Source organism: Phacochoerus africanus, chromosome X (genome assembly GCF_016906955.1).
Source record: "Phacochoerus africanus isolate WHEZ1 chromosome X, ROS_Pafr_v1, whole genome shotgun sequence".
NCBI classification, from domain to species: domain Eukaryota; kingdom Metazoa; phylum Chordata; class Mammalia; order Artiodactyla; family Suidae; genus Phacochoerus; species Phacochoerus africanus.
The window spans coordinates 48,645,463-48,666,633 of NC_062560.1; the positions used below are offsets into that span (position 1 = coordinate 48,645,463).

Genomic DNA, 21,171 nt, shown 5'->3' on the forward strand with positions numbered 1-21,171 from the left:
CTACACCACAGCTCACGGCAACGCCAGATCCTTAACCCACTGAGCAAGGGCAGGGATCGAACCTGCAACCTCATGGTTCCTAGTCGGATTCGTTAACCACTGCGCCACGACAGGAACTCCACAAATGCATTTTAAAATCTCTTTATTTTAGACCAAGTAGAACCAAAACAAGTACCTTAACCTATATTTGGGGTATAGATATCTAGTAAAACAAGGGACCTCTAAGTCCTCCAATTCAGTGGCTTACTCTACATTCAAGTAGAGGAGGAACCAGTTAGCTATTTCATCTCAAGCAGAATCTCACCTGAAGCGTGGAGTAGGTGTATATGGTGGAGGCTGCCAAGATAAGCCCTTTGTGAGGAGCTTAGTGAGGGCTGAGGCTGTTGATCGGGCGGCAGGTGTTGGTGCTGTGGTGGTGCTGGCAGCATGATGGCTCCTTCTCTGGCGGACAGGAGACCCCACACAAAGTTTAACAAGGAGTCCAAATAGTTCAGCAAGTGCTCTGCCTAACCTGGAGGAAGCTGGAATCCAAAACTAAGAATAAGGCTGTATAGTATTTTCAGAATGGTTTCATTATAACAGACACGTTACTGTTAATACATTTTAATGACTGACGACTCCCCTCCCATACAACATTCAATGAAACACTTCGATTTGTCTCTACATATGATAATCTGAAAAGGAAGTTCCACAGGGAATAAACGCCTCTTGAGGGCAAGAGACAGAGATGTATGCTGGCACTCAATATATAATAAATATGAAAGACAAACAAGACAAACATTCACACTGTTTAAGGAAGTATAAATTGAAACCACCTTTGTAGAAAGCAATACACAATATAAACTAGTTAATAAGTACATGATACATCTATGTGTTGAATTACTGAGTCACTTAAAATGCCTACAGAGAACTTTTAAAATGGCAAAAATGTTAACACTTCAGACCAGAAAAGAACTTCTCATATATATTAATGGTGTTTTATCTCAACATTAAATGTATGGTCCCCAAAGGAGAAAAAATTGTTAGCATAAAAATTTAAAAAGTGGCCTTCTTACAAAAATTTTATAAGGTGTTAGGTAGATTATAAGCACTTCCAATGTTCATTTGTAGGAAGCTTTTTAGTATGTATTACTGAACCAAAAGAAGTAGAATCCAAATAGATACATGTACAAGGAAATGTATAGAAAAAGGGGAAGAAACTATTTCTAAATATATGAGTGTTTCCTTGCTTTGCTTAAAACATCTTTCTGTACTTTTTCTACAATAAATATTACTCTTAAAATCACAAAATGCTCACCGTATTTCTGAAATAAATATTATTTCATCATGATCTACAGATAAAGACTAGTTTTAAATCAAAGTACCTCTCATTTATATACAGGTACATGTTTTATATACATGAACCCAATGTGAAGAAATACGTTCTACTTGAGCTGATGCCACATATTACACCCAAAAAACTTAGTTAAGCTCTGAGGTATATAGAATAATAAGAAAGGAACAGGTTTTCCTTCTTCTTAATCCATTCAAATTAAGATCTCCTAATCCTAATGAGGGAACAGCCTACAGACACTTGCACTGCCTGGCTGGAATCTGGGTATGCCTAGACTCTGAGAGTTAAATGCATCTAAAAATAACATTTAAGTTTTATACTTTTCCACCACTGACCACAGGTAAATAGACACCCAATTTAGTAGTAAAAGGTAGCTAAGAAGGATGAAAGAGAAAGAAGGCCAGTAACCAAAAACAGACATCAAAAGCATGGGCTGGGACCACAGAAACCTCATTAACATTCCAAGGTCATAGAGCATCTTCTTGGATGGTCAATTTCCCTTCAATTTGGGGAAAATGGCAGTAGACTTTCAAATTAAAACACAAGGAGAAGAATAAAAGAAATCAGAACAGGACATAAAATTCAAGGTGGTTTTAAGTAACAAGTGGAAACACCAAAGGCCATGTTTTGCTTGCTTTGGGGGGCAGAGCTCCTGATTCTCAGGAATTGTCTTCATTTTCCTCTAGATTAAGGTATCAGAAAGTGGCAAATATCAAAAAACATACAAAATAGGTTTCCCAAATACTAATATTACATGAAGGGGCAAATGATGGCAAAGACAGATCAATGCACATCCTCACTGTGGTCTTATATCATGTTAATGCATCCAGAGAGCTGCCAAAGTAACTAGTAAAATACCAATCAACTGTGTCACTTGCCTGCTACATTTAAGGGAGAGAGAAAGGAAGAGGAGGCTGAGTACAGTAGTCAGACAGATAACAGGAGAGAAGGACTTAATACCACAAAAGCCAAGAAGAGTATTTCAAGAAGGAGGAGAAGGTAGGTCAACCATCAGCCCTCAGACAAGTGAGAAGAGAAATGAAAAGTATCCAGTGGACTTAGGAACAAAGAGATAAGTGATACCTTCGTGAGACATTTGAGGGGAATGGTAGGAGCAGAAGCCATCTGCAGTAGTAGAAGAGGCAGTAGAAAGGAAAGGAGGGGTAGACCTGCTTTTCAGAAAGCGATTCTCTCGTTTCTGTATCCCTGACAGTTAGTATAAGCCTGTCACATAGCAGATACCTGAAAATGAGCTAGTTAAGTTTAAAACTTCCTTAAAGCCATACCAACTCAATCGGTATGAAGACTGATTAAGGCTCTAAAAGACAGTGGAACAGAATTACTCACCTGATAATAATGGCTTGATTTGCTTGATTCTGGCAGCCATGGCAGGTGTGATTTTAGATTTGCCCTTAGAGTCTGAAGCAGGTTCATCTGTCTCCATAGGAGCCAGTGTGTCACCATCAAGCCCAATGCCTTCCAACAAGCCTTGGGTAGAAGCATCCATACTTCCAGCGGTTCCATCCTGTTCCCCATCTGTAGACATAAGGGGGAGCAGTAAGACCACGTTGAACCAGCACTTACCTGGTTCCATGTTCTGAAGAATCCCAAGAAAGAGCTACCTGTAGTATAGTGCTTATTACTCTTTAAATGTCCACAACTTCCTAAATCTGAACCCCCCCCCCCAAAAAAAAACCCCAAAAAACTGTACTGATGGAGTTCCTGCCATGCTGCAGTAGGTTAAGAATCTGACTGTAGGGGCTCAAGTTGTTGAGGAAGTTTGGGTTCAATTCCCAGTCTGGTGCAGTGGGTTAAATGATCCAGTGTCTCCACAGCTACGTCCTGGATTCAATCCCTGGCTGGGGAACTTCCCATATGCCATGGGTGCTACCATAAAAAAACAAAAAAACAAAAAGCAAACAACTGTACTGATAAGCTTCTCTCCCTGGATTCCTTCTAAGTAGCTAACACTGACACTTTCCCATGAGAGCATATGAAGTCTTAATCCAGTGCTACCTTGGAAGACTATAGGTACACTGCATGATTCAGGAACTTCACATAGACTATAATGTGCACAGTGATCCCACACTCTCAAGGTGCATGCCCTTCTAGAATTTTATAGCTTATTAATAAACTCAAATCATACATCACAGATTACCACTGGAAAAACACTTCCTAGAATTTAAGATTTTTGTTTATGAATGTGAGATGTGTCTTTTATTATTATTTTTGGCATAGTGCTCTGAGACCTAAGAATTAGCATTAGGAAAACTACAAAACACTTCCAAGTTTTCTTTGTAATGTTATGGAAAAACTGTGGAAATGGAGTAATCTTTGTTAAGTGTGTGAAAGAAACTGCTAGGGAAAAAAAAACTGAGTTGTTATGCAAGGCAACTCTTTGACCATGAGTCTCATTTTTTTCTTGGTTCGTTGTAAAACCAAGATTTTATTCTTTCCTTGAATACTTTGACAAAATTTGAGATTCTAAAGTTTGCTTTAGTGTATTATCTTCAAAATTAACTTTGCAAGAGGTTTGTATATATTATCTCCCCTTTCCCCACAATACAGTAACTAGATGTCATATAAGTCCTTACTTGTTTCATAAATTATCTCTGCTTTCTTTCCTTTTTTTTTCGCTTTTTAGGGCCAAAGCTGCGGCATATGGAGCTACAGCCGCTGGCCTACACCACAGCCACAGCAACCTGGGATCTGAGCCTCATCTTCGACCTACACCACAGCTCTGGATCCTTAACCCACTGAGCAAGGCCAGGGATCGAACCTGCTTCCTCATGGACGCCAGTCAGATTTGGTAACCACTGAGCAACAACAGAACTCCAGCCACAACAGAAACTCCTCTGCTTTAAGTTCCTTAGCATTTTCTCTATCTATGGTAATCTCACAGTACAATTTCAAAGTTTAAACATATTTGATAGTTTTTAATACACAGAATGATCTTTACTGTTTTCTTAATAATTTCGTCAAGTTTATTTTCTCCCTGAGGCAGAGTATAGGACAAAAAACTTTCTATAAAAGCTGGTCTTATTAATTTTAGGTTTATTGCAGTAGAGCCAGAAGACTGTATAATTTCTGCTTATTGCAATTTGGAACTTCTTTTGTAGTATAATATAAAAGCTACTTTCTAAAATGGCACTGTCCAATAGAAATATAATGTGAACAACATCTGAGCTGGGCTAGGGAACGAAACTGTGCCACCTCAGAGACAATGCTAGATTCTTAACCTGCTGTACCACAGTGGGAACTCCAAAAGCTTAATTTTTAGTAATACACTACTTAACCCAATATAAAAATTGTTACTTCAACATGTAATCAAATATAAAAATATTTAGACATTTATATAATTATTAAAAAAGGAGATATCTTTTAACACATCTGAATTCAATTTTCATTAATTGATCTATATTTCATGTAATTTACTGGGAAAAAAAGATTCACATACCTAAGTTGTACATACTTAAGTCTTCCAACAACTGAATAAAGTAGTAATTGTTATATTTAAATTAATAAGAATTAAAAGTTCTGTTTTCTCTGTCCAACCTATGACTTCATCTTAACTACGTATCTACAACAACTCTATTTCCAAATAAGATCACATTCTCAGGTGCTAGGAGATTAGTACTCCAACATATAATTGTGTGTGTGTGTGTGTGTGTGTGTGTGTCAGGGGAACCACACAATTCCACCCATAATACACTCCCCTTAATAAGGGGCTGGGGAGAAGGAGGGAGAGAGAGAGAAAGCATGAGTGAGAGCATGCACATGGAAAGGAGGAAGGAAAGAAATGGTGTTTTTTTTTTTTTTTTTTTTTTGCTTTTTAGGGCTGTAGCTGAGGCATATGGAGGTTTCCAGGCTAGGGGTCGAATTGGAGCTGTAGCCGCTGGTCTATGCCACACCCACAGCAACATGGGATCCGAGCCGTGTCTGCATCCTTCAACACAGCTCACAACAAGGCTGGATCTTAACCTACTGAGCGAGGCCAGGGACCGAACCTGAATCCTCATAGATCCTAGTCAGGTTTGTTAACCACTGAGCCATGAAGGAAATGCCTATTTTGGTTTTTTAGAGTTGCACTAGCCACATTACGAGTAGTCAACAGTCACACGTGGCTAGTGGTCACCAAATTGAACACCTGTGGTTCTAAAGTGATCCACAGCCACTTAGAATGGTAATTTACCATATTTAACCTAAGAAATTAAGGTTCTGAAAAATAAGCATATAAAAATTAAAGTCCCGGAGTTCCTGTCGTGGCGCAGTGGTTAACGAATCCAACTAGGAACCACGAGGTTGCGGGTTCGGTCCCTGCCCTTGCTCAGTGGGTTAAGGATCCGGCATTGCCGTGAGCTGTGGTGTAGGTTGCAGAAGTGGCTCCGATCCCAGGTTGCTGTGGCTCTGGCATAGGCCGGTGGCTACAGCTCCGATTCGACCCCTAGCCTGGGAACCTCCATATGCCGTGGGAGCGGCCCTAGAAATAGCAAAAAGACAAAGTAAATAAATAAAAAAAAAGATAAAAATTAAAGTCCCATCATACCCTTTGATAAAGCAATTTCTAATTTTTTTTTTTTTTGCCATGCCTGCAGTATGTGGAAGTTCTTGGGCCAGGGACTGAACCTGAGACATTGCAGTGACCTGAGCCACTGCAGTGACAACACTGGATCCTTAACCTGCAGCACCACAAGATAATTCCTAAGAATCAATCTTATATTTGCATAAAACTACATACAAAGATGTTAATTTTCCAAAATAGTACATTAGAAACTTAATAGTGAATGGTTAATTCATGGTACACTTACATGGCACTTAATGTTAATGGAAAAAAGATCTATGACGTATTTTATCTATGACAATCACAACAATGTTAATAAAACATATCCTCAGGGGAAAAGATTAGGTAGACACTTCTGAAATATTTTTTGTGGTACAAACATGGGTGATTCTTCTTTCTACTACTACATTTCCTAATTTTTATCATTGTATTTTTAATAGAGAAAATAAATGAAAATAGTTTAACATAAATAATTAAAAACTAATGAAAGGGGAGTTACCATCGTGGTGCAGTGGAAATATATCCGACTAGGAACCATGAGGTTGCGGGTTCGATCCCTGGCCTCGCTCAGTGGGTTAAGGATCTGGTGTTGCTGTGAACTCTGGGTCGCAGACGCGGCTCAGATCTGGAGTTGCTGTGGCTCTGGTGTATGCCGGCAGCAACAGCTCCAATTGGACCCCTGGCCTGGGAACCTCCATGTGCCGCAGGTGCGGCCCTAAAAAGACAAAAAACAAAACAAAACAAACAAACAAAAACAACTAATGAAAGGAAAAAAGAAGACTACAGACGATAGAGCTAATTTAAAATTTCACAGCAGACCTGTAAAGACACAGAGACAGAACTTAAATGGCTAGGATTTTGGTTTCTTGGAGTTACCTGATCTTTTTCCGCCCTGGGTCGTACCTGCCTTCTCATCCTTTGGAACCAGTTTCTGCATGTCCGCCTGACCAAATTCACACCCAGATGGTAGGCTGCAAGGAGAGAAACAGTGAGCAAAAAAAATCCCTGACAGCTGTCTTTTTAATGTTGTGCTTATTTAATGCCTCTGACCCACTTCGCTGACAACAACACATACCTGTTTTTAAGTTAACCTAACAAAACATCTGCGATGATGGAATTCTTGAGGTAGCACTCAACAAGGTTTCCAACTCAACTCTCTAGATCTGGCTAACAAAAGGACCAAATTATAAATACCCACCGTGCTGACACAACATAACTGGGATATGAGGTCAAAGATGTACAAGACGACACATTTGCAAGCAAGGCCTTCGGCTGCTAAGTGGGAAAGACAATGTATGGATGCAATGTTTGTGTCCCCTCAAAATTCAAACACTGAAATCCTAATACCTGATGAGATGGTATTAGTAGTAAGGCCTTTGGTAGGTACTTAATTCTTAAGGGTGAAATCATCATGAGTGAGACTACTGCCTTATACAAGAGGCTCCAGAGTCCCTTGCCACCTTGTGAGGATACAATGAGAAGTCTGCTATGTGGAAGAGAGCCCTCACCTAACCATGCAGACTTCTAGTCTCCAGAACTCTGAGCAATAAATTGCTATTGTTTATAAAGACCCAGTCTGTGGATTCTGTTATAGCAGTCTGAATGGACTAAGACAGACAAGGAAGCCTCTGAACTCACTTTTCTGTCTTTGACCAAAGCAATCCTCCAGGCTTACTAAGCTTAGTTTCTCTGTTAGGAAAGACAACAGAGACAACAAAAGAGATTAACAATTCCCTTACCTGTTTGGAGTACACAGGGATAGAAGGACAGTGCTTTCCCACACCAGGGAACAGTATAACTGGCTCAGCTTGCTTAGAACACTCAGACCCAACTGAGAGCCCCACTGGTTTACGGAGATGGAACGAATTTCACTCTGCAACCAAAGTAAAAAGGAAGGTGATCTTTGGGATGACCTCTGAATAATTACATTCAAAATCAGCTATTTAAGAAGGATAAGGGATTCTATTTTTCCTTATTATTTTCAGAGTTGTCTACTTCATCAAAATTTCCACATTTAAGATCACAGTTCCACAAGGTATTCTCTTACAATATTTATTTGTCTCTAACATCCCTTCTCATTGCTTTTTTGTAAAGTGAAAAACAGGAGTCACAGGCAACTCCTCTTTTCTAAATCAATTAAGGAGTTTTATAGACTCATTGACACTTTCTAATTTTTTTAGGTGCTGAGAGATCTTGTTATTTCCCTTTTATTTCTTTACTTCAATAAATAAATGAAGCCCTCAAGCTTTGTCATGTAATTATTTTTTAAATAGTTCATAACTGTGCTTTTTATTTAATTTGATCCAAAGAACACACTCCTGTTCAAGAGCATAAAACAGGGCTGCTAAAAATATTAAACCATTAATCTTTAGACTTGATACTTGACTACTAAAGGTAGTAAATAAAACTGTGAACACTCAAAAGCAAACAAAACCCCAAAAACTTAACTTTCTGGAACACGTAACATGGGCTGCAGTTACAAGGTTTGATATTTGGAAAGTCCTTAGTAATCTGTTAATGCATTTGTAGAAAGAGTAGGAAATAAGGCCAGATGAACACCCAATTGAGCCTGCCTGCTAAAAGGGGTGACTATATATACCCCTATGATCTCTATGGATGTTACAGATCTATTAATGCCTGTTACTTATCTCAACCTCACAAAACAAATTATATGAGCACTCAACTTCTAATGAAAAAGATACTAAGGGAAAGTGAAACTAGACAGCAACCTGAAGCGTAAACTCAAGTGACCCACCCAAAAAAACTCCTCACCCTTAAACTGTTCTTTTATAGCAACTAGCCTAAGTAGAACTGCTTCTAAGCACACTAAGATGCCAGGTATATGCCTTAGGTATCTCACTGACTTTAAGATAATTCTTACCTGTCCAACTCTGCATGTATGAACAAACATCATGATGTAGGCGTGGGCAGCAGTGAGTGCATGTAATAGAGGTGTGGCCTGAGCTGATAGGGTAGCATCAGCAACATTGCCTGCACACGCCAGTTCTCGCAGCAACACTGAGCCCCCAGGGGATTCAATTGGGCGGTGTAAGGGCTCCAAGGAGGAAAGAATGGAGTCCAACTGCAGAAGACCCTCCTGAAGGACTTTGGGTTCATGTGACAGTGTCTGAAATAACAACAATAATTAAAGCATTAATGTACAATTAACTTCATATGCATATATCTTGAACAGTCACAATGAAAGAAGTCGAAGACTGGTCTCACTAATTTCAGACGTGGCCATGGTCTCTCACCTGTTAAATGGAGCCAAAATATGAATGCAGTTATCACATACCTTTATGCTTCCTTTAAAAATAACATATTATGTCTTTAAATGAGACTTTCAAACATGGTCATATTTAAAAGATTGTGATGACCAAATTGGAATATTGTTACAACAAAGACTCTGTGCACTAAGATTAATCTCAAATTTTGCTCAATAGGGAGCAATATTAGGCAAGGTTCCAAAGCATGGAAATGACCCACTATTACAAATGTACTTTTTTTTTAAACCACAATAAGAGACAATTATAGGATAGGCATCAGCTAGGTAGGTATTTTCTTTTTCTGGAGACAAGTCAAGGATTATACCGCATTTGTAATTTCTTTTTGAATCTACAGAAAAATCTTGACAGTAAACACTATTACTTGCCATTCAAAGACAGGAGAATTTATGTCTTTCCTATGGCTTTAAATAAATCTATCCATCCTCATGCAGTCTATCTTAAAGCAGGTAGTATAATGATGGAGCAGCTTTTTCCCCTCCCTCCCTTATGAATAACACTTAAATATTTGCAAAAAGAGCAAAATGAAATATTAAATGCAGATGTCACAATTATGGATCTTTCCATGTAAGAAATTGGATTTCTGATTTTTAGCAGAAATTACTTATCATTGTACAACCCAACTAATAAAGACGCTTCATAGATTTAATGCATCAATTCTTCCTAGAATCCCAACACCTTTCTTGTTAGAAAAATCCCTCTTAAAATTCATACAGAATCTCAAGTGATTCCAAATAAATATATAAGTATCTTAAAAAAGAAAAAGTTAAAGGTCTCACATCCCCAGATTTGTAAACTTACCACAAAGCTACAGTAATCAAGTGTAGTACTGGCATAAAGACAGACATCAATACCAATGGAATAGAACAGAAAGCTCCAAAATAAAGACCTGCATACACGTATGGTCAAATGATTTTTTGACTGGGTTGCCAAGACCAGGGTGCAACAGGGAAAGGGCAATCTTCAACAAATGCTGTTAGGAAACCTGGATAACCATGTGCAAAGGAATGAAGTTGAACCTTACCTTACACCATATAAAAAATTTACTCAAAACAGATCAAAGACCTAAAACTATAAAACATCTAGAAAAAGCCACAGGATAAAAGCTGTATGACACTGAATTTGGCAATGAATTCTTAGATATGACAGAAAAGCACAGGCAACGAAAGTAAAAACAAAAACAAAATAAAACTCCCCCACACAAAACCAAATTGGACTTTATCAAAATTAAAACCCCTTTTTTTTTGTTTCAAAGGTTACTATCAACAGAGTGAAAAGCAACCCATGGAATGGGAGAAAACAACCTGTAAATCATTTACCTGATAAGATTTATATCCAGAATATAAGAACTCCTACAACTCAACAACAAAAAGTAAATCCACCTATTAAAAAATGGGCAAAGGACCTGAAGAGACATTTTTTCTCAAAGACATACAGATGGCCAATAGGCACATGAAAAGATGCCAACATTGCTATCAATAGAGAAATGCGAATCAAAATCATGAGATCTTAGTTCATACCCCTTAGATTGGCTAGTATCGAAAAACTTAAAAAATAACAAGTATTAGTGAGGATGCAGAGAAATCACAGAACCCTTGTGCTTTGCTGGTTGGAATGTGAAATGGTGGAGATGCTATATGGCAGTTCCTCAAAAAATTATACAGTATGGCAGTTCCTCAAAAAATTAAAAACAGGAGTTCCCTTTGTGGCGCAGTGGTTAACGAATCCGACTAGGAACCACGAGGTTGCGGGTTCGGTCCCTGCCCTTGCTCAGTGGGTTAACGATCCGGCGTTGCCATGAGCTGTGGTGTAGGTTGCAGACACGGCTCGGATCCCGAGTTGCTGTGGCTCTGGCGTAGGCCGGTGGCTACAGCTCCAATTCGACCCCTAGCCTGGGAACCTCCATATGCCGCGGGAGTGGCCCAAGAAATAGCTAAAAAGACAAAAAAAAATAAAAAAATAAAAACAGAACCACCATAGGATCCAGCAAATCCTAATTCTGGGTAGATACCCAAAATAACTGAAAGCAGGGTCTCATTTTAAAGTCAAACTCAGGAGTTCCCGTCATGGCTCAGTGGTTAATGAATCTGACTAGGATCCATGAGGACGCAAGTTCTGATCCCTGGCCTTTCTCACTGGGTTAAGGATCCGGCATTGCCGTGAGCTGTGGTGTGAATATATGCTATAGGTGCAGCCCTAAAAAGCAAAAATAAATAAATAAAATCAAACTCAAACTTGGGACCAGAGACTAGAATGGTGGTTGCCGGGGGTGGGGTGGGGTGGGGGGGGTGGGGGTGGAGAGTTACACAGTCAAGGGTACATATAAAGTTTTATTTAGAAGATTAATAAGTTCTGGGGATCTAATGTTTAGCATGGTGAGTATAGTTTATAAATACTGAATTATATATTAGGAATTTGCTAAGAGAGCAGTAGATCTCAAGTGTTTTCACCACATACATAAAAGCAGAGTCTTAGAGAAATATTTGTATACCCATGTTCCATAAAAGTGGAAGCAACCAAAATGTCTATTGATTAATGAATGGATAAATGAAATGCAATTTATATACACATTGGACTATTATTCAGCCTTAAAAAAGGAAAATGCTGACATATGCTACACACAGATGAAACTTGGGGACATTATGCTAAGCAAAATAAGCCAGTCACAGAAAGATATGAATTCTACTTACATGACATACCTCTAACAGTAGGTATTCAGAGATAGACAGTAGAATGATATTTACCAAGGGCTGGTAGGGAAAGGGGAATTGAAAGTTGTTGTTTAATGGGTACAGATTTTCAGTTTTGCAAGAGAAGAGTGTTCTGGAGATGAGTTTCACAACAATGTGAATGTACTAAACTAACATACTTCAAAATGGTTAAGGTGGTAAATATCATGTTATGTCTATTTTTCCACTATTTAAGATAAAGAAACTTCATTTTTGGGCAAAATTTGAGCAATGAACTATAGGTCAATCATACTTAAAATACACAACTATCAAGCCTGAGAAAGGAAAAAAAAAATACATGGCTAAACAATACCAGATTGTGTTAAAACCTAGCTCCAAAGATTTCTTGGAGATGTACTTTCCCTTCCAATAACCTCATAATGTTAGAACTATAAACAAACATAGGAACAAAGAACACTTTGACTTTTCTGTAAGAGATAATATGGTACACACTATTTATTAGCCACAAAATTCACTTGTAGTACATAATCACAAATTTCTTCATTATGTTTTAGTTCGAGGGGAGTAAAAACACATATAGAAGTATTGCAAAATTGATTTCTAAAAGAAATGAAAACATTTGGCCAGATGCTTCTTACCAATATGGATTTGCAGACACCTGCAACAGCCTGACAAGCTGCAGATGTGGGAAAGTCAATGGGCAGATTAGGAAGACCCAAAATGGTAACCAAAGGCAAGAGTCCTTTCTGATTCACAAATTCCTGGCAGTGGTCATCGGTTGTATTGTTGCTCAGAATAGATTCCACAAATTTCATCTAGGTAATGAAGATTTTAAAAAAAGGTTATTAGAGTTTGACATCTGGAACTAAAATGTCAACTTAGAATAAGGACATAGGTAACCTTATAGTCATGAAATCAGTATTTTCTAGAATATTAAAATCTCAGGTAAGTGGAGATATATATGAACCCTGAACACCCAGAAAATAAGGCCTAATTACAACTTCTTCCAAATTTACCTTTTCAGCCACATCTAAAGTCATATAATTTGAAGGCACAAGGCCACATCATGAACTAGTGGCAGAATCAGATCTTATCTCTTAATGTGCTCATTTAGCGCTTCTTACATGATAATGTGTTGCCTCTCCCCTGGAAAAGGATACTTTCCTTCAAATGTACTCATAATGCTTATAATGCAAACGAAACCTAGAACTCTGGAAGAGCATTTTATATGGGTAAGAAAGTAAAGTGTGGGTCACAAACACTTTAGGAAAAAGAGAAACCATCTCTGAAAGTCTGGAAGTGCATTACTGGGCTAGAACAAATGCTGAGTGGGCTTCCCCTTATATGTAAATAATTCTGAGAAAATTCAAACTCTTCACTTTTTCCTGTGAGACACATAGGAAGTTAAAAGAAAACATCACTATATATATGTATTTTTGGGGGGTAAAAGAGAAGTTAATGGGAAAAAATGGCAAGTAATAGGAAAAAAATATGTTGGTACAAATTTAAAGAACATAATTCTGGATTGGCCTAACAAAGCCCACTCTCCTCTTGCTTGGATTCCAAAGGGGAATGAACATAAAATTGGGAATACCAATAAAAAGGGGTTGTTAGCTAATTTTTGGCAAATTAGTCTCACAGAACAAGGTTTGCACATCTTTCCCCACTACTCTGCACTCGAAGGGCCCCAGTGAAAATAAACACTGAAATTATTAGATTACTTGGTAACCCCACACATTTTCCAGAAAAGCACACACCTTTATTCAGTATGCCCTACCATTAATCTTACCACATTAAGGATGTAATCCATGAGGGGAATAGGAATACGTTCCTCTGTACCAACAACCCTGTTAAGGAGAAAAAAGTAAGTTACACGGAAATCCACAATATCAGTGCAAGAAAACAAAGCAAAGAAAAGGAAACAGCATGAAATTCTAGGACTTCTTCTCAGACTTACAGCCTTTAGTATATAGTATATGGAAAAAAAGAGCTGAAATTAATTCTTTTTCTTTTTAATTAAAAAAATTTTTTTTCCTCTTTTTAGGGCCACACCCATGACATAATTCCAAGGCTAGGGGTCCAATTGGAGCTGTAGCCACCAGCCTATGCCAGAGGTACAGCAACGCTGGATCCAAGCCTAATCTGTGACCTACACCTTGGCTCATGGCAATGCCGGATTTCCAACCCACTGAGCAAGGCCAGGGATCGACCCTGCGTCCTCATGGATGCCAGTCAGGTTCGTTAACCGCTGAGCCACAATGGGAACTCCTGAAATTAATTATGAAGCTAGCTTTCTTAGCCTGAGCGTATTGAGAGCACAAAAGGAAAAACCAAGCTTTCACAAACAGCATTTGTACATATCACAAAAGAAATTATTCTATCTTGGGAAAACTATACCGTAGGAAAAATTCATCAATAGGAAGATATTAAAAATAAGCAAGTTCAATTAAGAGACTATTTAAATATTTGCTTGAAGGGGCTAGGCAATGAAACAAATACATAACCATCTTTACCATGTTCTTACAACAGGTTTAAAGTTATAGAGAGTGAGAAATGGAATTTAATTTTGCTCAAAATTCCATGTTAGATTGACAAACCATTCAGAATAGTTGAAGTTCATCAAAGAAATTTCCAAGGCTTCCTTCTCTAACAACCTTTTCCTGAACTATCCAAAAATTGTAATTAGGTCTTTTTTTTTCTAAGTGATTTTTTTCTCCATTATAGTTGGTTTACAGTGTTCTGTCAATTTTCTACTGTGACCAGGTCCTTTTAGTTAAGATGCTTCAATGCTGCACTGAAGATAAAAAGACTGCAATGCCATGCTGCAGAAAATGCAGTCATTAGCTCAAAGGAAAGAGATGTAAAAAACTCCAAAATTATACTGAAATGAAACAAAATCTACATATTAAGACAAACCCGGAGTTCCCGTCGTGGTGCAGTGGTTAACGAATCCGACTAGGAACCATGAGGTTGTGGGTTCGGTCCCTGGCCTTGCTCAGTGGGTTAACGATCCGGCGTTGCCATGAGCTGTGGTGTAGCTTGCAGACGCGGCTCGGATCCCGCGTTGCTGTGGCTCTGGCGTAGGCCGGTGGCTACAGCTCCAATTCGACCCCTAGCCTGGGAACCTCCATATGCCACGGAAGCGGCCCAAAGAAATAGCAAAAAGACAAAAAAAAAAAAAAAAAAAAAGACAAACCCTAGCAAAAAACAAAACTTGAGTCAAAATGGAGCATTTTGGATATAGGTCCTTGGAAGAAAAGGGCAGAAAGGAGAGGTAGGGGGAGGGAGAAGGCAGGAAAAATGGCAAGAGCCTAGTAATTTTCATCTTTGAGCAAGATAAAATGTGATCAAAGATTTGCTAGGCATGAGGACATTTGGCAGCAAAATGAAAACTAGGCAAAGAGAGTGGAGAGAGAGACATGACGAATGGCTTTAGAACCAAAATATCCAGACCTTGGGCTTGTGTAGGTGTTGTGAACATGTGAATTTGGGCAAGAACTTTGTACAAAGGGAGGACCTATAAGCTAGGAATGAAATGATTCATAGGAAGATTACAAACTTTTCCTTGACTATAAACTTTCTCAGAACCACTGCAGCGCTCCCTGGTACATACACCAATTGTCCACCCCAGCTTTTCTTCACCTCCTTAGGAAGACCCCAGAGATCCACTGCTACAGCTAAGGAGTGTGTGGCTCTAGCCTAAGGAGACATCTGCCCCTTTGCAGAAGCCAAATACAAAGGTAAAGAGCCGAAGTACTATCATGAAATGGGACCTGGGTACTCCCTTCATTTGCTAGATGTAAGCTGGGGAGAACAAGAGAGAAAACAAACCAACAGTGGTTCTCCAGGAACAAACTTGTTCACTAACCATTTTTCTCCCAACCTTCATCTTCTCAGCTTCCAGGCTCAGGACATCATATAGGAATAGTAAAATGATTAACTCTGTTCAGCAGAAATCCCCCTACCAAATGGTTTTAAGAAAAATTCTAATCCTAACTTCATATGAAACTGACCCACAGCATCTTTGAAACAATTAAAGACAACATTCCCACAGTAAATGAAACAATTCACCTTAACTGTCAAATTTAAAACTTCTGCCTCTTCTCCTCCAAAACATGCAAACATTCCCAAACTTCATTTTACCCTGGTCACTTTTACATGTGTATTTATGGTTCTGGAGCCCTTAATCAGACATAGACAAGGATTCAAATTGAGTGTCATAGTACATGGATATAGGACAACTGATCTCATGTTTTAGGTTTGGGGGTGGGTGGGTAGGAAAATCAGGTCTTTCTTCTTACTCCTGAGGAGACAGCTGCCTTTAGCAAAGGATTCCTCCCAGTGGAACAACTACTTCTCTGCATGTGCTGCCTTTAAAGCCCAGACAGTTGCTATTCAAGTTCTAAACACATGGTTTTATATAACCCGTTTCTTTCAAGTTGTTCAGGATAGGTTGTTAGATCAGGTAAAATAAATGGAATAAATCACAAAAATAAACCATGGTGCCTCAACTAAAAACCATGGTTACTTATTTGCAAATATATTCACCCCAGCAATATCAGTTTTGCTGAAATTAAACAATTTAGAAGGCAGAAGAAAAGAAGCCAAAAGACAACTATTTAAAACTACTTGTGGTGAATGCCTCTGAATGTAGAACAGAACTCCATGTATTTGGGGTTGACTAATTCCAGATCTCTAGCACAAAACATGTGTCTCAAGATCAAATAAGAACAACCATTTTTTCAAATGCCGACTGCTGGTTTTGGGGGCAGGGGGGAGGTAAAAAGCACACTGTTTTAGCCTGGGGGGGAAAAAAAACTTGTAACAAAAGTTAATCAATAGAAGAATAGATAAATGCTGTAGTATATTTAAACAACAGAATACTATTCAGCAACAAAAACAACATACTGATAAGACATACCATGGATTAATCTCAAAACATGCTTTTTAAAAGAAGCCAGATATAAAAGAGTACATTCATCAGATATGATACACATACATATAAGACTCCATTTATTTATATGATATTCCAGATAGGCAAACTTTTCCATTAATAATAGAAATAAAATAAGTAGCTGCCTCAATTTAGGGTAGGGAAATAGGAAACTCTGTACAGTTAGTGGATTATAGAGAAATCATACCTCAATTAAAGAGAATGGAAAAAATTTACTTATGTGTGTATTTAAGGCATTGGAAAACAGATGTGGGTATGGGAGACAAGAATTTGTTTGGAAATGCAATTGAAGAATTTTGGATTAGGTGGGGCAGGGATACAAACATGACTTTTGGGGAGAGGGGTGGCACACAATGTAAAATTTTCTAAGCCGCTTCCCATATTGGCAGAAAGTATAGCGCAACTCCCACAACTATCTGAGATAAGGAGATAAAAGAACCAGTTAATAGATTGTGGCTTTCAAAATGGAGGTTGAGTCCAGTCTTTTTCATTCCCTTGAAGCTCTAATAATCCACATGATGACCCAAGCTTGTAAAAATGGCAAAAGTGGAAAAGTACACACATTGCTATCTGTGAGACTCTTAACATGTCATGTCATTGAGGTACTGATTAACACCCAGACCAGGGAGACTAAAGAGAACATTGATACCATGAACAGCAACTATTAGAGTCCTTTGCAAATTAGAAGCAACAAATGACTAGTACTATGGTAGGGCATAATGTTGTGAGACTAGATTTTTTTTTTTTTTTTTTACTATTTCTTTATTCTTGTTCATGTTTCATGAGGCCCAGCTCTCTTGGCATTTAGGACTTGGAATCCTTAATCTAATGCTTTTATTTAGGGCCGCACCCGCAGCATATGGAAGTTCCCAGGCTAGGGGTGGAATCGGAGCTACAGCTGCGGGCCTACGCCACAGCCAGAGCAACGCCAGATTTGAGCCATGTCTGCGACCTACACCACAGCTCATGGCAAAACCAGATCCCTGACCCACTGAGCAAGGCCAGGGATCAAACCTGCATCCTCATGGATACTAGTCAGATTCATTTTCACTGCAACACAATGGGCACTCCCTAATGCTCTTGATTCATTCCATCAACCCTTTAAATAAAATTGACTGATTATCTACTATATACAAAGTAACTGGGATACTTTGTAGAATGAGACACTGTCCTTGTCTTGGAGAAGATTAATGGGGGAAATCATTAGAATATATAACAATTTTAATAACACTGTTGGGAGGACACAGAAGATCAACTTCCCATTTGGAGGTTAAAAAAAAAAAGTTCCTGTAAGAATAAGACATCTGAGCTGGAGTTGCAGGAAGCTGACAGATGGAAAAGGAGGAGATAATCTGGGATGGAAGATATATATGGATAGAACATAGTAACACATGACATCCCAAGAAAAGAACTGAGAATTAAGATATACGAGGGCTTGAGAAAATATCAATTTACTACAATAGCTTAAAATCTGGGCATGTTAGACAAAAGGTACAAGATGTCCAGGCAGAACAGTTATGTGCAGATGAATGTACACAGCTTGACTCAAAATCTCCACCATGTACAATCAAGAAATCCTCCCCTAGTTTACAACCAGGAAAGGGAACCCTATCCCAGCAAGGTGGCTGGCAATCAAGGGTGTGGCAATGAAGCACCAAGATTACAACTTCTTTGCAAATAACGTCTTGCCTTCTTTTAGGGTATCCTCCTTTTCCAGAAAGAGAACATTTCAATCAAAACAAAAGATGGTGCTAGATGAAAGCAAGGTTGCCTTTTTAGATAAGGAAAATATATCTGCCCAAGAAAGCAATGCACTTAGTTAATGCATTATCTCCAAAAAGATTCATATCAACAGGCTCATTACTTCTAGAGTTCCAGGAGGGCCTACCTGTTTTGGATTCTAGACCAGTTGCTCTTCCTATCTACTCCACCATAATCTTCTCCTAAGTCCAAAGCCACCCTTCAAGACCAGCTCAAACCCATTCATATCCATGCGTAAAATGCTTATGCTTTCCTCATAGCTACTTTTACACATCAAAAGCAGTTATTAAATGAGTGAATGCATGACTATCCAGAGGAATTGCACCCATTTCTAGCAGGAAGGCGATTAAGAGTTCCAGCTACAGCAGGTGCATTTCATCCCTTGCATGCAAACATGGTAAGTAAAAAAACCAAAGTGGACTATCTACCAGCAGTCTTTAAGTTCACCCTCTCCCAGTAAATCAATTTTTACGTACAGCACACTGCAAATAAATATTAGAAGGAAAATCTACTGTGCCTAGATAAAATATTATAGTAAACTTCAAAGTCTGATTTATTTGGAGTGAACAGATCAAATGAACAAAAAACAAAGACCAACCAACAAGAAATCTCTTAACCCTTAAGAATTTGTTAAGAGATAGGCTTCAAAAGTGCAACATGTCTCATATTCACTTACGGAAACATTTAAGCAATCAGTGACATGGAATATGAAATCAACAAAGTGAAACCATCTGATTGTTCAATCTGATATACTAAATTCTGATTCAATTTCATGAACAGCTTTTTTTTTTTTTTTTGGACTTTTGTCCTTTTTAGGGCTGAACCTACAGCACATGGAGGTTCCCAGGCTAGGGGTCTAATCGGAGCTGTACTGCTGGCCTATGCCACAGCCACAGCCACACCAAATCCAAGCTGCATGTGCGACCTACACCACAGCTCACGGCAATGCCGGATCCTTAGCCCACTGAGCAAAGCCAGGGATCAAACCCGCAACAACCTCATGGTTCCTAGTCAGTGCCACAACAGGAATTCCTCATGAACAGCTTTTTAAGAAAGAAAGCTTTACTGAGGCAACCAAAACAATTAAACACCAAAGCACAAATGACACATAAGGGTCAAAGAAAGAAAAACTATAGACATTTAGGGCCTGAAGAACCTTAAAACTGGATCTAATCCAACTCCCTTAATTTTACAGATGAAACAATGCTCTAGATCACAGTGTTAGAGAATTTGTCTTGTGAACACTTACTGCTGATTAGGCTCAGTTTCATTCTGCTGGGTAGAATTAAAGCTCTGCATGGCCTGTACTTCCTCTTCCTCTTCATCTTCACTAGAGGCCTCTTCTGCAGCATGATTAGATCTTGGGGGAGGAGCAGTGGCAGTGCCATCTGCCTTCTGGATTGATGGCTTCTGACAGATGTACTTAGGGTCTCTTCCAAGATTACAGATTTCTTCAAGTAACTAAAAGGCAAAGGAAACAAGATTGTTTATTAGTAATTAAGGAATGTGGAGATGACTAACATTTTTGGAGCACTACTTACATACAGAAATCCCAAAATACTTTATACATCATTCCTGGAATGTAGTTATTAACCTCGTTTTACAAAGAAGGAAACTGAAGTCCTATGAAGTTAAGTAACTTCTTCAGGGTCACATGGCTATTATGTGACTGACTGACTGAGATCTGACTCCAAGTTCTAACTTGCCAAGTACCAGTAACTCATACTAGTTTCAACAATTCTAAGAGGCAACTGGCAGGGATAGTAAATGTGAACAAAAACCAAACTCCAACCCAAAAAAACCCCACGAGCAACAAAGATTATAAAGGGTAATTAATATGCTTTTACAAACAGAAGCTAAGCCGTGGCAACTTCTTAATATCCTATAAAAGAAAGTAACACATAAGTGACATTTGTCAGGGGAGGGACTGGGGGTGGCCTGAAGAACCAACCCAAGGACTTGGGAGAAAATGAGGCAGACATAATGCTCTTGTAGGTATAGTCTAAGAACCCAAATGACTTCCAGTAAACTATGCCTTTTCCTAAACACTCCAATTTCACTGCTTTTTCATGCCCAACGGGCCACTTCCCACCTTGATGATCGCAGTTGTCGCATCTGTTTTGAGGGTGGGCTGATGTCTCATAAGCTCATCAACAGCACTCCCCAGGTTGGAGGCAGTATCCCCTTAAAGCAAAAAAAATGGAACTGTTAGAAAGACTGAATAAAATATAGCTCGAGCTATTTTTTTGTGCCAATATAAGGAGGAAAGAAGAAACTGAGCTGGTAGTGTTTTTCTAACGCCATGCTTTCACAAGTGAATTCATACCAACCTCTGCAACCAAATCACTGGGCAGGAAAAAGGAAACCTATCAGTCTAGTAAACATATTTTAAAGCAACCATGTGTGCTATATTCTATCCTAGTAATCTCTACTGCCAAAGTCTGAAGTAGTATTATAGAGTGAAGAGAGAGCAAGAAAAGAAAGAAGTATATAAACTTTTAGTCCTTTCTGCTCCAGTAAAGAATGTTAGTGGGTAGAATGCTACAGTGGTGGCTGAAAGCACAAAGCACATTTTTGAAAACTGGATT

At 38.7% G+C, this 21,171-nt stretch overlaps 1 protein-coding gene across 8 annotated transcripts in view; it reads right to left on the reverse strand.

The window, feature by feature from the left end:
- Nucleotides 1–21,171, reverse strand: part of HUWE1 (HECT, UBA and WWE domain containing E3 ubiquitin protein ligase 1) — a 154,944-nt gene that overhangs the window by 55,815 nt on the left and 77,958 nt on the right. For all 8 annotated transcript variants that reach the window (XM_047765241.1, XM_047765245.1, XM_047765242.1 and 5 more), the window contains 9 exons: nucleotides 20,676–20,767; nucleotides 19,833–20,044; nucleotides 13,658–13,715; nucleotides 12,507–12,683; nucleotides 8,776–9,021; nucleotides 7,634–7,767; nucleotides 6,771–6,865; nucleotides 2,681–2,869; nucleotides 305–521 (listed from right to left, as the gene is read on the reverse strand). In XM_047765241.1, the coding sequence (XP_047621197.1) occupies nucleotides 305–521; nucleotides 2,681–2,869; nucleotides 6,771–6,865; nucleotides 7,634–7,767; nucleotides 8,776–9,021; nucleotides 12,507–12,683; nucleotides 13,658–13,715; nucleotides 19,833–20,044; nucleotides 20,676–20,767 (1,420 nt within the window). The remainder of the gene's footprint in view (nucleotides 1–304; nucleotides 522–2,680; nucleotides 2,870–6,770; nucleotides 6,866–7,633; nucleotides 7,768–8,775; nucleotides 9,022–12,506; nucleotides 12,684–13,657; nucleotides 13,716–19,832; nucleotides 20,045–20,675; nucleotides 20,768–21,171) is intronic.